We start from the raw sequence: 16,385 nt of genomic DNA, 5'->3' as shown, positions 1-16,385 counted from the left end.
TGTACACAATCTACACAAAATACACTATCTGGAGCATGTTTGCAAATAGTTCCTTTTGTAAACTGGCACACATTAAATGCAGAACTCAAGCCAGTTAGATTGGATGACTGACAATAAACTTGTCCTTAAGTCTATCATTCATCTTTTTCTGATTTCACTAGCTGTTAATCTTTATCATCTCTGAAAAAATAACAGGAGCTGCTCAGTGAATTATGATTATGACCACGCTAAGTTACAGGAAATTTAAAATGCGTGTGTTTTGGAGTTAAATGCAAATCATTTTCACATATATCAAAGCAAATGCTACTTAAAATAAAACCTAAAGCCTCTGAAAGCACAAAATACTAAATTATGAGAGATATTATTGTGCAATAGACACATGTGTTTTGCATTAATATTGTTTACAAACCAACAACTAAGTACAAAAATGAAAGGCCACAGAAGTCACTCACCCACTTCTGATTGGGTATAACCAGAGATGTCAGCATATCCGCCATAGCACCCAAAATCTGATCGGTTCGTCCCTGATTCTTTGGAAGAGACTTCATCTTCCAGCAGCGTCTGTCTATGTGAATCTCCTTGTCGATCTTCCCTCCCTCCTTCATAATCCCTCTCTTTCTTATGGTTTGTCGTGCCAGAGCTTTGATTCATAGCCCAGCTCCAATTACGTATGATCCTCTGGAACGCTCTTGCACATAAATAACGAATTATGAAATAGGATGATCTGTTTTTGTCTAGTTTAAAGTGGACGAGAGACTGCTGTTGTCCAGACTAAAGCGTCTTCTCTGGCTCTTGTCCCACACACAGGTGGGAAGGTCTTGCTCTGGGTCTCAGTCAGGCCTCTCTCCCCCTCCCCTTAAAACCAGGGTTGTTCCTGAGAGAGGGTTAACCCCACCACAGTAAACCATAAAGATAGCTTTCTGTTCTTTCTCCTTTGCTTTTCATTTGAGAAAAGTAACTTTTTTTGCATGTCCCTTGGCTTTTGGGACCTTTTGTGAACAGAACATCTAATCGCTCATGAGTCAGCCTTTCTGGATTGTCATTGCCTGGGTGTATCTACTACCCCTTAAGCTGACTCCTCTCCACCCTTTCTACATTAATTTCATCTTCTGTTGTGCCTCCCTTGCACAACACCACACTGGTTCTTAGAACAATCCTCAAGTTTCTGTTCTCCTCCTCTATCTCCTACTTCTTCATCCTCCTCCTTTTCTTCTTGTACTTTCACCGTTTGTTTCCTATCCAATCTGAATGGATGACACAAGGCTTTTGGCATGGTGCAAGCATAAAAAGCAGCAAATAACCCAAATAAGGCAGCTGTGCTGGACTATCCTGGTACAGGAGATGGCAGATGTAATTTATAATTGATGATGGCTTTCAAATTTTGAACTTGCAACTTGAGGAGGAGGAGGCAAATCAAGTGTTTCTCAACATTTTTGTCCTAACCCTTAAGATTTTTTAAGAAATTTGTATTTTTATTCAGCAAAGATGCATTAAATTGATCAAAAGTGACACTAAAGACTTTTACATTGTTGGAATAAATTATATATTCAAATATTTAATATATAATATTAAGTGTAAAGTAAAGATTTAATATATAATATATAATAAATGCTGTTCTTTTAAAGAATGTATGATATTTTACACAAAAATATTAAGCAGCACAACTGTTTTAAGCATATTTAAATGTTATCTGAAGGATCGCATGACACTGAAGACTGGTGTAATGGCTGCTGATAACACAAAAATAAATTACATTTTAAAACATATTAAAATAGTAAACCGTTATTTTAAATTGTAATAATATATCTGTTTTTAATGTATTTTTCATCAAATAAAAGCAGTCTTGATGAGCGTAAGAGACTTTTCAAAAACATTTTTAAAAATCTTACTGTAAGTCACTTTGAAAAAAAGCATCTGCTAAATGGTTAAGCGTAAATGCATTGTCATTAATATTATTAACGTCACTTTTAAACCAAAAACAACCAATATTGTTAATAAAAAACTAAAATGAAAACATTTTCAGAAAATACAAAAAGCATAATAAGCAACATAAAATTAAAAGCAACTGAGAAAAAAATAAAACTAAACTAAAATATATTTAAATGACTCTAAAATAAAATAAAATTACCAAAAATTAATGTTTGATACACAGTATAAAATTTTAACCTCTTACAATCCACTTCATTAAAAATGACATATTCCACTTGCCACAGTGTTTAACATCTTTAAACACATTTTGGCAAGCCTGAAATACAAAAATCTAAAAACTAAATATACTAGAAAATCTAAACGGAAAATTTAAAACAAACAAACTTTTTTCATCAAGTAGCATATGTATTCTGCTAGAAATCACTCATCTAATTAACCCGCCATAAACAGGCTTTTTGCTAGACCTTTGTTTACTTGTCTAGAACCAGTGCGAGGCCCACACTTACTTTAGCCTTGATGTTTTTCAGGTTAAATGAATGGCCATGTCATGATACACATACTTGGGTGGCCCACAATATATATGTGTGAGTTTCTGAGCAGAGTAGACATACACATTCCTGAGTCTGCTGCTCATTCCCTCTTCACCTGGCCTGGAGTCAAGACACACTTTTATACATTTACAAATATTAGTCTTATTTTCTCACTTATTACAGATTTTAAATTTGGGTCAGATTTTCACTTAGATTCTTCTGTGATGGTGTATACTCACAAACACTGAGAGTCAAAGAAGAGGTGGACGGTGCAAAGCGGAATGTAATCCGCCTGAGCCCCTCCGAACTGGAGCCAAACCGTGTAGAGATGTGCTGTGGAAACACTGCCAAGAGTCTAATAATAACTCTGCACATGGCTGTCTTTAGCACTGCTTTTGTGACTAAACTTAGAGCTCAGTAGCCCGTCGTCCGGAAAACACACACCTCATACATATACACACACAAAAATCTGTCTAGCTAGTGTTGGTCTCTCTGGTACAAAGATATCAGGACTTTATAAAAAGTTTACAACAAAATATAATTAGAAGGACATTTTGTACCTTGAAAATAATGACAGTGTGCTGTATATAATTATGCTATAATTGCACATAATGCTATAATTGCATTCACAAACGACGAGTCACACATTCCTCATTTATTACAACTGTCTCCACGAATATGATGACTTGGGAAGTTCATTTTCATGAGGAGTTAGGCACAAAAAAAAACTATAAATGAAAGCACACTTAAATTAAGCATGTCAAAACTAAGCACTGGATTGTGCTGAGGTCGAGTTTGTGATGGTACACTGAGTACCCTGAGAACACTACATAAACAACACCCTATCTAGTAACAGATGAAGTAATTATGCAGTTTGCTGCCCTCTGATGGCGCAATGAGGAATAGACACTTAAAAGCGCACTTGTAAACCAGAAAACACTGCCATAGATAATTTGAGTGGTATTTATATTACCAGGCACATTTTAACCAAAACATATCAGATTTCATTTCTATTAAATCTCTCTCCTCTTGTGGAGAGAGTTACCCGACTTGAATGATCTCTAAGGCCAGCTGAGCTTCCTCTTTCTCTGTCTCATTTCCTGAGACTTCGCCCTGCAATAACTCTTTTGCTTTTGGTCAACAAACTGAGAAAATAACTGTGGCTGCACATCACCTCTCCGCATGCTCTCCAAATCCAACTCATCCAGCCAACCTGATGTGATCCAGCTCTAAACTAAACCCAAAGATTTGGCTGCTTTTGTTTTCCACTGAACGCAGGTTTTATATGGGCCTACTCATGAAGTCAGGGTTATATATGAATTTAAAGTCAGTGATAGCGGCTATGAGGGTAACTTGCACTGATTTGTGTTTTTGGTATTTTGGTGTCATTGTGGTCTTGGATAGAGAACCATTAATGGACACCAGATTTATGAGACCAAATTAGTTCATGGTTCTTACTACAGAGATTTGAAATGATTGTTTGAGTTGTAACCAGGCTACTATAAATAGAAAAGTCATGAATTTTGCAAAAATTTGTTTCCATCTGAAATACACCAATCCACTCACTCATGTTTGTTTTGCTCAGAATTTACATTCCATGGCCCTTATAAAATGGACCAGAATGTATTTTGTGGCTAACCAGCAAATGTGCAGCTCAGTTTCCTGGATAAACTTGAATTTAAAATCCTTGTACTTTGTCTGTTTGTTCTTGTGGCTGTTCACAATACTATAATGTCATGCATAAATGCCCTACTTTAAGATTTTCTGCTTTCTCAGATGATGAACTTTCAAAGAAGTGAATATGAAGAACATTGGGCCTTACTGATCATTTCATACATTTTGTGTTCTCACGCAAATCTTCCTTCAAATTCACAGTGGATTAATTAGGCCATTGGGAGTATGTGAGTTTTGTATATGTGTGTATATTTGTTGGTTCCAAATATATCATAAATTTAGAATAAATGTTAAGTCAAGTCAGGTCACTTTTATTTATAGCGCTTTATACATTACAGACTGTTTCAAAGCAGCATAACAGAAATAAACAAGAAAACAGCATTGTAAAATTTCAACAATTATAAAGATGACTATATATTTCAGCTCTACAGAAGACAGCTGTTATTATTCAGTTAAGGTCAATTAAATTTTTGGATTTGGTTTAGCTCAATGGCAGTGTCAATGTTAAAGTTCATCAACTAAAAAACAAGTTCTATCCAGCTATAAAGTATAGCTCTAAAGAATGAATATTATTAATTTAAACAATTAATATTAATCTTATTCAGAGAAACTGAGATCAGTGTTATTTCAATTCCATTTAGTCACTGTGGCAATGTTGCTAAACTTCCTCAATAATGAAACAACTTCAAAGGCAGCTCTACCAAAGACAAATTGTCATAATCCAGTTCAGTTCAGTTCTCATATCAGGTTTGTTCTTATCAAGTATTGTCAGTGCAGTCAAATCGATATTTCTGAAAGCTAATACTCTTTAAAGCCTTCTTGTAAGCCCCAACAATTTCTCCAGTGACAAACCTATTATGATTTCAGTACAAATGCTCTTCTACATAGATTTTATGCACAAATATGTGCAAATGCACCTACGTGAATGAGACGCATTGTTTTGAGTGAATCATAATTTGGGGGGATTTTGGAAGTTCCTCAAAACATGGATACTAATGGGAAGTGAATTACAACAAGCTTGAATACAGCTCATGCATGGAAATGAATACATTTTCATCTAATTCGTTCCAGATCCATAAGGGCTAAAATAACAGGTGTCTTCACTGGCTGGCCAAGAAACAATTAAGATATTGAACTAGATTAATCACATTCAGATTATTTTCAGTTTCATTCTTCACCTGACTGCTGCAAAATTAGCGGCACCTGGCTGTAAATTGTGTGGCATGAGGTGTAACCTGGGCTTCTCTGATATGCTTAAGCTTGTTTTAAATGGCTAGACTCTACCATATTCTGATCCATAGCTATTTCAGGGCATGTAAGACACAGGCGGTTTGAAGACATGCCAGGCAGTGTGACAGCCTTACAGTCACAGCCTTACAACCACAGACTCCTGGCAGCTGCCATTTCTGAATGTTAATCCACAAATCTCCTGTAATCAGGATGAGTACACATGCCTGTATTAACAGAGCACCTGTGTCAAGATTTGGAAGGATTCTTCAGTGATCAGAGGCCTAAGTGTCCAAACGGAGGGCTTGGAGGAGGGGACAGGCAGGGATACAGCTCTGTCCTGCGAGATCAGACAGTCTACAGTAAGAATCCAGACTGGCAGGACTAAACAGAAACAGCAGGAGCAATGATCTGATCACCCAGAGAGATGTGGACAATGCTTAACCTTCTTCTGAGCACTTTTAATGGTAAGATACAATGGTTGTGTTTATTGATTTGGTGCATATAGATTTTTGATAGGTTGGAGAAACAAGAGTAATTGCTGAAAGGACAGATAAAGTGTTACAACAAAGAAGAACAATAGACAAGTGTTTATAGAAACAACTGATTTTGTCTATAAAATTAAAAACAATGTTTGGCTATTTTAAAACATTTTTAGTAATTTTATATAATCATTTATTTATTATTTTAAGCAAAGTGTGGAAATTGTGTGAGTTTATTTATTTATTTTAAGCAAAATGTGGAAATTGTGAGTGTCCTCATCGTGTAATACAAAAATGTATCAAGCTGAACAATGTGGAGTCACTCAAAAAATCAGTTTTTAATTGGGCGTTTTCTTTGGGATCCCTGAAAATTTAGCATGGGCCCTAACAGGACTTAAATAAGACATTTTTAACCTGCAAATCAGAGCAGAGATAGTTTTACCTCCTACTGTCAATTTGTAATGTTTATGTGAAATTACTTATCACTGTTCATTTAGTCAGCCCCGCAGTGGGATGTCTCCAGATAATTTAATGCTTAATAAGCATAAAATAAGTTAAATCTATATGTATTTGTGCAGATACTGAATATGGGAGCCAAAACTATGTGAAACTATGAGTCAAATATGGTGTGATGTGCTCTAATATTCTACATTTAGCAGTACATGTAGTTATAGTTATAATTATAAATAATATAGTTATAATTATATGCATGCATTTTTTATGGCATCGTATCAATTATGAGACTACTTGGAATACTTATAAAAAAAAAAACATTGTCACATCACAGGACCACTGAAACTAAAAAAAAGTTGGTTAAAAGTTGGTTAAAATTGGACAGTTAACAGAAGTGAAACGACCACCATCTAAAAACATAAACTTTCTCTTAAACAAACATATATGTGCATAAAGCTTGACTGGTATTTATTTGACTGACAGTAGGACAGTGTTGTTGTAGTTCCATGGTCTGGAGAGCTAAACCAGCATGTGGACAGTGTTGTGGTTCTCAGAGGACAGACTGTTTATGTGGCACTAATGGGGAATGTTTTCCCATCCTTGCTACCCGCTTCTGTCTCTCTTTTCCTCTCTCTCTCTCACACACACACACACACACACACACACACATACACACACACACACACACACACACACACACACACACACACACACACACACACACACACACACAGTGCCTCTATGTCAGTCTGTGCTGGCCACTATATGCTTCCAGTAACAATGGCTAAATATAGCTGGGAAAGCACTGTGAGAGCAAATATGTTCTTTTTTAAAAGATTCAAAGAATGGGTCTTTTCATGCATGGGCAAAATTGTACATCAAATTTTGCATAGCATCTTTTTTATTATTATTAATAATGCTGCATGTGGCTGCACTTTCTATAGAAAAAGGTAAGAAATGTATGCTGAAAATATACTCTCAGGGACAATCTTGGAGAAATTTAGCATTACTTCAATGGATCCTCTGTAGTGACTGGGTGCCATCAGAATGAAAGTTAGCTGACAAAAAAAATTACAATAATCACAATTTAATTGTCTTGTGAAGAAAAAAGCTGTGTGATTGTAGTAAACAAATTAATCATTAAGAAGTTTTTATCTTCAAACCATTGATTCCGGCTGAAATACAAGTCCTATTTTTCTCCACTGAAAAAGCTGTATTGTCTAAATCGGGAGAGAACCCATTCACAGCAGATGATCATTTGGTGGGCAAGTGATGTAATGCTAAATTTCTCCAGAACTGTTCCAATGAAAAAACAACTACATCTTGGATGGCCTGAGAGTGAATGAATTTTAAGCATCCCTTTAAGTGCCTTTCTCAGTGGCTCATGGGCATTTAAAAGTGGAAAGTGGAAATGCTCTTAACTAAGATGATTTTGACTAGTCAAGAGTCAGGCCTTGGCTGACACATAAGCATATGAGGTGCAGTTCAACACATTATTCTCATTAAAAACCGACAGCAGTAGAAATTCAAGTCAGAATATCAATGAGTTATGCTTGACTTATGAAATGATTACTCATTTTGCAGTTTGTTTAGTTTGGCTTACACTTACTGACCTTATTTTCAACATTCCTTTGAATTATTTTCAGAAAGCCTGAACAAAAGTTTATTGGTTCCTTCTCATTCACATTCATCATGTTTGTTGCTTAAACTTTGTGCTTCGCAAGTTGCACCTTCAGTCAAAATAAAAATAGTAACTATGTTCTCCAGTCATTCTCTACCAATAGTCTTATCCCAGATATAGCTACAGTGAAGCTCTTAACAGATATTGAGCCTGTTACAGCATAGTTGAGTGAAGTTGTGCAGATTACCGCCTGTCAATCACAACAATGTTTACCTCAGGTGAGACTCTTCATCCCCTTCAGCCCCAATCTGCTCTCTGATTGAGATGTGCCACTGTACCACCTGTTCAAACAAAGCAATCAAGCGTTATAAATTAAATAAAATGACATTATTGTAATTTAATTTAATTATATATTATTAATTATGTAATTATATTTAATTTAATTATATAATTAAATCCTAAAAGTCCACAAATTGCTACAAAAATGTCACTATACACTCTTAAAAATAAAGCTTCCAAAAGGGTGGTTTTACTGCAATGCAGTAGAAGAATTATTTTTGGTAAAACTTTTTTGTAAAAAAAAAAGGATGGATGGATGGATGGATGGATGGATGGATGGATGGATATCTTAATCAGTATTTTCTTTGTTTACTTTGTTTCTCAGTAAAAAATATCTAAACATGCCACTAAAGTTAACATATTATATGAAGTAATTATGGAACCCCGTAAGTGACATGTGGTCAAGAAAACTTCCAAGCATGCATGAAAAATTTGCTCATGAGAACGAGGGGGAAAATGTGTTCACATGTTGCCATTTCCAGATTTTTTTTAATTTATTTATTTATTTATTTATTTATTTTTCTGAAAATTTAAACTAGTGCATAAATCTCACTGAATTTTGTTTAACGTATGGCTTTTTATGTTTTTAAATGTAATATCTTTTTTGATTTTCAAGTACATTAAGTTGCTCTAAGGTTGTAAATGGGACAAAAATATTTTATTTTGACTTTATCTTTATCACTTTATCTTTATCATTTTTGCTCCCTAACAAATTATTTGTATTTATTTTTTTATTTCAGGCTTTTTTATTTTTACTTATTTTTATTTCCCATAATTACACTGTGTAAAATAAGTCTTGTCATAAAAGAAAAAATTTAACTAATATGTATGCCAGACAGTGCATTTTGTTGTATAATCAAAATGTGGTTTCAGCTTTGCCTTTATCTATATCTTTGCATCACAGATTCCAGGGAGGGAGCAGTGAGGACGCAGATGATGATGAAGTGCCTGCTGAGTGTGTGAGTCCTGGCTCGTGCTGGCCAGATGGCTAAGGTTAAAGACACGGTGCAGGAGGATCCAAATCTGGGCTCCGGGCCAGATGACGATGCCTCTGAGTTGTCGGATTCTGAGAATGATTCAGATTCTGGGAGTGTGCTGTCAGATGACTCCATGCTCCCTGACTATGAACAGGAAGATGCCAGTGGAGGCTCTGCCAACACCTTGTACCAAGCCTGTGCCAAGAACAATGCAGCAGCCCTCCGCAGAGTTCTGGAGAGGGGTGTTACAAGAGAAGAAGTCATGGAACTAGACATAAATGGCAGGGTAGGGAGTCAGATAACCTTATTACTCATAAAGCATCATCAGTATAACAGAAATTTGGCAGAAGAAATTATTTACATAATTTTCTATGCTGACAAATCCCCTTCTTGTTCTCTGATAGAATGGTCTGATGGTCGCAGTCTCAAAAGGCTTTGTGGATCTCGTGTATGGACTCAACCAGTGCCCATTTCTGGATATCAATCATCAGGATAATGACGGCAACACTGCACTTATGATCGCTGCACAGGCTGGTAGGCTCTTTATCAACGTATTAAAGAAATTATTATAGGGTACGAAGGACCTAATTCTTAATTCCTTCTGTAAATAATGCAGGTTTCGTAATCATCCTCACCTACATCCTAAATTATTTCAGTGGTGTGGACATGGAGCTCCGGGATACCCGAGGATTCACCGCACTCCTCAAGGCAGTGATCCAGGGCAGCAATGACTGCATGGCTTCACTACTCATGGCTGGTATGTTATTTTAAGACTGTAATATTTAGTTTACAGACTGGCCAGGACAGACAGGTTAGAACCTACCAGCATCCCTTAGGCAATCTAGATGACGTGAATTGGTGCATAAGGTTGAAAACCATTGGATTCTGTTGCTGATTCAACCCAGAACATCCCTAAAGTAGAGCAAATCTATAAAAAGGTATAGAACAGCATAAACACAAGGTTTTAAATGCCTTCTAATGCAATGTGTGACAACATTTTTACACTCAGGTGTATATGCTATATATTATATACAGTTGTGCATGCAATATTTCATAAGATAATGACAAATGTCTGATTTAAACATCAAAATATTGAGTACCAGTACTAAAGTTTGTACATCACAAAACTTTGAGACCACTATTGAAAATGCTACTGTTTTGCCATTTTTATGTATATGTATGTATTTAGTTAGTTAGTTTGTTGGTTAGTATTTATTCATTTTTGCTTTACAAATAATATTATCATCATAAGAATTTTGAGTGAAAATTGTAAATATGAATCATTTCAGAAATGTTTTGTATTGGACACTTCTTAGTATAAATTATATAAATAAATAAATAAATAAACACACACACACAAACACACACACACATACTGTATATATATATAAAGTAAGGTATGTAAGGTAAAGTAGAAAGCAAAACAACTTTTAAAGCACAGTGATGTGGTGACACAACATCAGCACAAGCAGGTTTAAAAGATGAACCTGAGGACATTTTCTTTCCTGATCCCTTGGATAATCGTTTAGCCCTCACAACGAGTAATGGATTAGCCATGTGTGCACTTAACGGTAATTATTTAGACATGACAATTTACTACACTTACTGTACCTACAATGCAGGTTGTCAAAATATCAGTAGGTCTTTCACTTTCACATATAAATACAATAAGTTCAACAATCTTTACAATAATGATGTTATCGCTTGCTTGCTCTAATGTGGTGGTCCTGAATTGTATTGCACTGGTTATGACACAGGACAGGTAAATACTGGTTACTTAACTCAAGTTGGACAAGCTAATAATAATAATAATACATTTAAAATTAAATGATCCTGTTCTTAATTACTAGCCTATATCATTTTATCAAGTACCCAATTTAATAATTTAATCAAATAACATAATTTAAGTACCTCAACATGAAAGATAATGAAATATGTCTCTTCCCTCATTATGTAAATATGTTTTGCCCTGCTTGAACAGAGATATGTGCAAGTTAACAATGATATTTCTTTCACACTTGGGTTAGTTAATCTGATTTGTTCAATTATTGAAATTCATGAAAAAAACATGGAAATGAAAAGTCCTTCAAGACTAAATATTAATGTTATACACAAAGTGGCCACTTGGCGGGGTAAAAACTACTGCTTATATTTTTTCTAGCCATACAACCAATAACATGTTTACACTAATGTATTTCATTCCAAAGTAGCTATAGAAAATAATAATAATAATAATAATAATAATAATAATAATAATAAGCATACTTTTTCCCCACTAGAAAGCATACACCTTTCCCCACTTTTTAGACTTGAAACATAATACAACTATAATCTATAATATTTATAGCAAATCAGCAGATCTAAAGACACATTATAAATATAGTTTTGTTCTTAAGTATTGCATTAGGATACTTGACTAACAGAATGGATTTTAGTGTGTAAGCTGTAGATAAAATGTAAAATGGTCTCCTTTTGTCTCTCCTTTGCTAGGAGCCGACATAAATGTTGTGGATGCCGCAAGGGGGAAGGATATACGAGAATGGGCTCTGAAGACAGGTCGCTTTGAGACATTAAACAGACTTAGACGGCTGAACAGCAGGCCTCAGGCTGAACAATTCTGTGAAAAATATGTCCCAGAGTGGCCAGATCTGAAGGAGCTAGTGACCAAGGCCACAGCCACAAAAAGCACAGGACAGAAAGTCGCCCATCGCCTGAAGTCTACTTTCACCTTTAGTTTTCCACAAGACCCCCAGGACCATGGCATCATGGACCATATGGTGCGCATGACCACTAGCATCCACAGTCCCTTGGTGGTCAGTGGATGCCGTCCTCTGTGTCCATCAAGCCCGCCGGAGATTGGAAAGAGACGCTTGGCCGTGCCTGAACTGATGCAGATGCACCCTGGGAAAAAGCTTGAGGAACATGCAACGCGGCACAGCAGTGGCTCCATCTCTGTGGCGTCTACTTCTGCCTCTTCTGTGTCACTTGGCTCATGCTGCTCTGACTCGGAGCGGAGAGGCAGCGTGCTCTCCATGGCCTCCAATGGAGTCCACAAATTTGTCCCGCGCAGCATGGCCCGCCGCAATAGCGTGTTCCCCACCGGCTGCGTCCCCCAAATCAAAGTGACCAAGTCTGGAGAGCCAACGCCCAAGAAGGAGAAGAAGAAAAAGCTAACCAAAGGTTACTTAGAGCCACCGATATGGAAGTATAAGGAGGCTAAAGAGGAGAGGAAAAAAGAGAAGAAAAAGGAAAAAGCAGAACAAGAGAAAATGGATAAAGGAGCCAAGAAAAAAGCTAAAAAATGAATAAACTGCCAACATCATTCTAGACCTTTCATATCTTTTTCATGAGTTAAAGGGAAAGAGGTCAGGTTTGTATGGATGGATATGGTTTGTTTTAGAAGAATGGATAGCAGGACAAGGCAGTCTTAAGACATTTGATTCATTTATATATCCTCAATACAATTAATACCTCTCCAACAACCAGTAGGCCTATATTTACATCCATTTTGAACATTTTCACCTCTGTTTTTCATTTCTGATGTTTCAGGTCTTCTCCTTTAAGCACATACTACTGAATGTGTTTGCTATTGCAACATTATTCATTGTAATGGATCATTTTACAAAATACTTTTAAGCTACAGTGTCATATGTTCAGTGTCATATGATCCTTCAGAAATTATACTAATATGCTGATTTGGTTCGCAACAGAACCTTTCTTATTATTATCAATGTTGAAAACAGTTGGGCTTTTTAATATTTTTGTGGAAACTGATACGTTCTTTCAGGATTCCTTGATAAATAGGAAGATAAGAACGGCATTAATTTCAAATCTTTTGTTACATTATAAATAATGTCACTTTTAATCAATTTAATTCATCCTTGATGAATAAAGGTATTTTCTTTAAAAAAGAAAGAAAGAAAGAAAGAAAGAAAGAAAGAAAGAAAGAAAGAAAGAAAGAAAGTCATACTGATTCCAAACTTTTATACGGTATAGTGTATTTGTCCCTGTACTGTTATTGTCATTTGTCTGCATTGCACTATTTTGCAAGCACTTTAATAGTCTTTTATCATACAGGCAAAAGGACACTTACAATATTTATCTTTCCTCTATGCCTCTATTACATTTGAAATTAAATGGATGTATGAATTTGTTCATTTTTTTGTCTTTTTGTGTCTCAGGGAAAGCACTTTTTGTGCACATTGTAAAGCCAGGCACTAAAACGACTCTTTGTAAAGCAAAATCTATGCAACACTTATTTAATTATTATTATTTTTATTGGTGTGCACATTATTATCCTTCAGACTGCAAGACTGAAATGTTACTGTACATTGCATCAGCCAATATGTTATGTGTTCTTGTTTGTTTAGACTGACTATACATTGTTTGTGATATTCTAGTTGGATGAAATATTTAATTTAATTCAATAAAGGCCACAACACATAAAAACACATATTTGTGATGTGTTTTTCTGCACTAATTTTGTTCCATGATATCACTGGAGGTTTTAAACCAATCACTAAGCTTAAGGCAAGGCTATAATTGAAGCAGTAAGGTCAAAACAAAAAGGAGGACAAGTGGACATTGTGCCATCCTTACATAACTGATCAGAGCTTTGCCTTGAAGTGAGGTGAGGTAGAGCCATGTTATCCAAATTACAGGCTGGGCGTAACATTTTGAGGACACAACAGTTTTTTTCACAGGAGTTTTTTTTTTTTTTTTTTTTTTTTTTTTTTTTTTAATTAAGTATCACGTCCTGCTGTTTTGTTTTTCAATTTGTAGTTTATAAGTGAAAATATGTCCGAGACACAAGTGCCTAATGGACCTTATTTGGGGTAGAAGCCATTTTTGATTTAATGTTAATGAAAAAACAAGTTTGAGGGAGAGACATATACTGGCGTAACAGATTTGGAGAAGTTTAGAATTACATCAGCATTACATCACTTTCTCACCTCTGCGTTGAATGTGTGCTGTCAGAATGAGAGTCCAAACAGCTGATGAAAGCATCACAATAATCCACATGACTTCAGTCTAGTGAAAAGCTGTGTGTTTGAAAGAAACAAATCCATCAAGGCATTTTAACTTTAAACTGTCTCTTCTGGCCAAAATACCAGTCCATAATCCATAATAACAATTCCTCCAATGAAAAAGTCCACGTCCTGTTGTCCCCCAACATCAAAATCCACCAACATTTAGAATTGTTTTGACTTGTAAGTGTTGCTTGATCTATGCACATTCTTCTCCTAATTCAGATGAGAACACTTTTTCACTGGAGAAAGCAATATTATGGATAGCTGGAAGCAACGGTTTTGAAGTTAAAAACATCTTGATGGATTTCTTTCTTTAAAAAAAAAGCCACTTTTCACTTCACAAGATGTTAATTGATGGACTGGAGTCATGTGGATTACTTGTGGATTATTGTGATGTTTTTATTAGCAGTTTGGACTCTTATTCTGATGGCACCCATTCACTGCAGAGGATCCATAAGTGATGAAATGCAAAATGTCTCCAAAACTGTTCCAATGGAGAAACAAACTCCTCAACATCTTGGATGGCCTGAGGATGAATACATTCTAAGTAAATGTCCATTTTGAGGTGAACTATTCCTTTAAATTGTTTCAAAGAAAACAACATACATTTTAGACCTGTGGGATTTTTAAACATTTAAAAATATTAGAGAATCAATAGTTCTGATTTATTTAAATAAGTGGTAAAGAGGGAAGTGGAGTTGTTGTCCTCTGCTCAAAATAATTTCTCAGCCAAAAGGATTTCCATCAGTCATGTGGAAACAGTGTGCAATGTGTGCTGCTGTTAATAGAAGTCTGAGAAAAGACAGACCTCAAAATCACACATATCATGGGAACAGAAAAAAATAAACACACAAATGATGTTCAGATAACAGTTCTTGTTCTCCTCTCCTCAGATCTGAGGAGTGCCAGCTGTGTCTGAAAACACCAGCCAAGAAAGCAGATTGAAGAGGTCTCCAAAAGAAAAAACTGCATGGCCATTTTCTCTAATGTGTTATGATGCAGTCTAAGTTAATATTATTCTTGGAACTTTTTTCTTGATTATGTTGTACTGAATGAAAGATGGGATTTTTGTTTCCATCATATCTGTAAGAGCTGTAGGGCTGTTGGCTGAGAGATTCCTCTCTGCCTCATTGGACCATATGGGGGGCTTCGAGCTTTAGTGGGAGATGTTAGGGCTGCATGATTATTACATGTTATTTTAAGGGTTTTTCCCATTATTTTAATTTTAGTTTTAGTATAACATTATAATACAATTCATATTTTTACTCTTTTATAATTTAAAGAAGAAACCAGTTTGATTGTATAGTTGACATTTGAGGCTTAATATTATAAAAAAGCACTAAAAGTTTTTCAGTTAGAGTGTTTTCAGCTTGTTTATTTTCATTTAAAAATACTGCATGCAGTTGCATTAAACAATGGTATAAACATCATTCAATTTAAATTGAGATAATCTTAATTAATAATCGCAATTACAAGTTCAAGGGAATAATCGACAATAATTTTAATCGTGCAGCCAGGGCCGGCGATTGCTATAGGCGAACTAGGCGGTTGCCTAGGGCGACAAATATGTTGGGGGCGCGGGCACCCTCTTGGGTCGCCGTTACGTTACGTTACGTTAGGCAAGTGCGCAGTTGATGAAGAAAATGAAGCAGGGCACCAGTGGAACATTGGGCACTGAGACCAGGGATACTCACCCTGAAGCAGGGGCGTAGTTTATAGGGGGGATGGGGGGGAGGTAACCCCCCCAATATTCAAAATCCATCAGTTACACACAAACCCCCCCCCCCCCAATATTTCAACATGAAAATCACAGTAGATCAAATGAAAAATATATAGAATTCATTTATTTTGTAACAATAGTTTTGTTCCTAATCAAATATGAGTTTGTCATAATAAATCAAACAAAAAATACTCCCCCTCCATTGAACCGATTGGTAACGTCCGACCAATCAATCGCACTTTCACCAAAACAACGCGAGTGGTGTTTGAATGGGAGAGCACATGGGTAACGTTAGCGCCAAAAATGAAGAGAAGCGCTGCACAGCGGACTATATTTAACTGCTGGTCAGAGAGCGATGCAAAAAAATAAATAAATAAAGCATGTACTGAGAATGAGGTATGAG

The 16,385-nt window shown here is 35.8% G+C and overlaps 2 protein-coding genes across 3 annotated transcripts in view; one reads left to right on the top strand and one right to left on the bottom strand.

The window, feature by feature from the left end:
- The window catches only part of LOC109064087 (rho guanine nucleotide exchange factor 25-like), a 70,685-nt gene extending 69,890 nt beyond the window's left edge, over window positions 1–795 (bottom strand). For both annotated transcript variants that reach the window (XR_006153321.1, XM_042713278.1), the window contains exon 1: window positions 453–795. Coding sequence is in view for 1 of the 2 variants with exons in the window: in XM_042713278.1 (XP_042569212.1) it covers window positions 453–605 (153 nt within the window). In the remaining variant the exon portion in view is untranslated. The remainder of the gene's footprint in view (window positions 1–452) is intronic.
- A 4,793-nt stretch (window positions 796–5,588) lies between these two features.
- Window positions 5,589–13,948, top strand: LOC109098416 (photoreceptor ankyrin repeat protein-like). Its single transcript, XM_042713277.1, has 5 exons — window positions 5,589–5,827; window positions 9,160–9,518; window positions 9,637–9,766; window positions 9,849–9,989; window positions 11,723–13,948. The coding sequence occupies exons 2-5, from the start codon at window positions 9,240–9,242 to the stop codon at window positions 12,535–12,537; spliced, it is 1,365 nt and encodes a 454-aa protein (XP_042569211.1). The 5' UTR covers window positions 5,589–5,827; window positions 9,160–9,239; the 3' UTR covers window positions 12,538–13,948.
- The last annotated feature ends 2,437 nt before the right edge of the window (window positions 13,949–16,385 follow it).

This window comes from Cyprinus carpio, chromosome A23 (genome assembly GCF_018340385.1).
Source record: "Cyprinus carpio isolate SPL01 chromosome A23, ASM1834038v1, whole genome shotgun sequence".
NCBI classification, from domain to species: Eukaryota; Metazoa; Chordata; class Actinopteri; order Cypriniformes; family Cyprinidae; genus Cyprinus; species Cyprinus carpio.
Note: the sequence above shows the minus strand (reverse complement) of the source record. Positions and strands in the feature narration are given on the sequence as shown.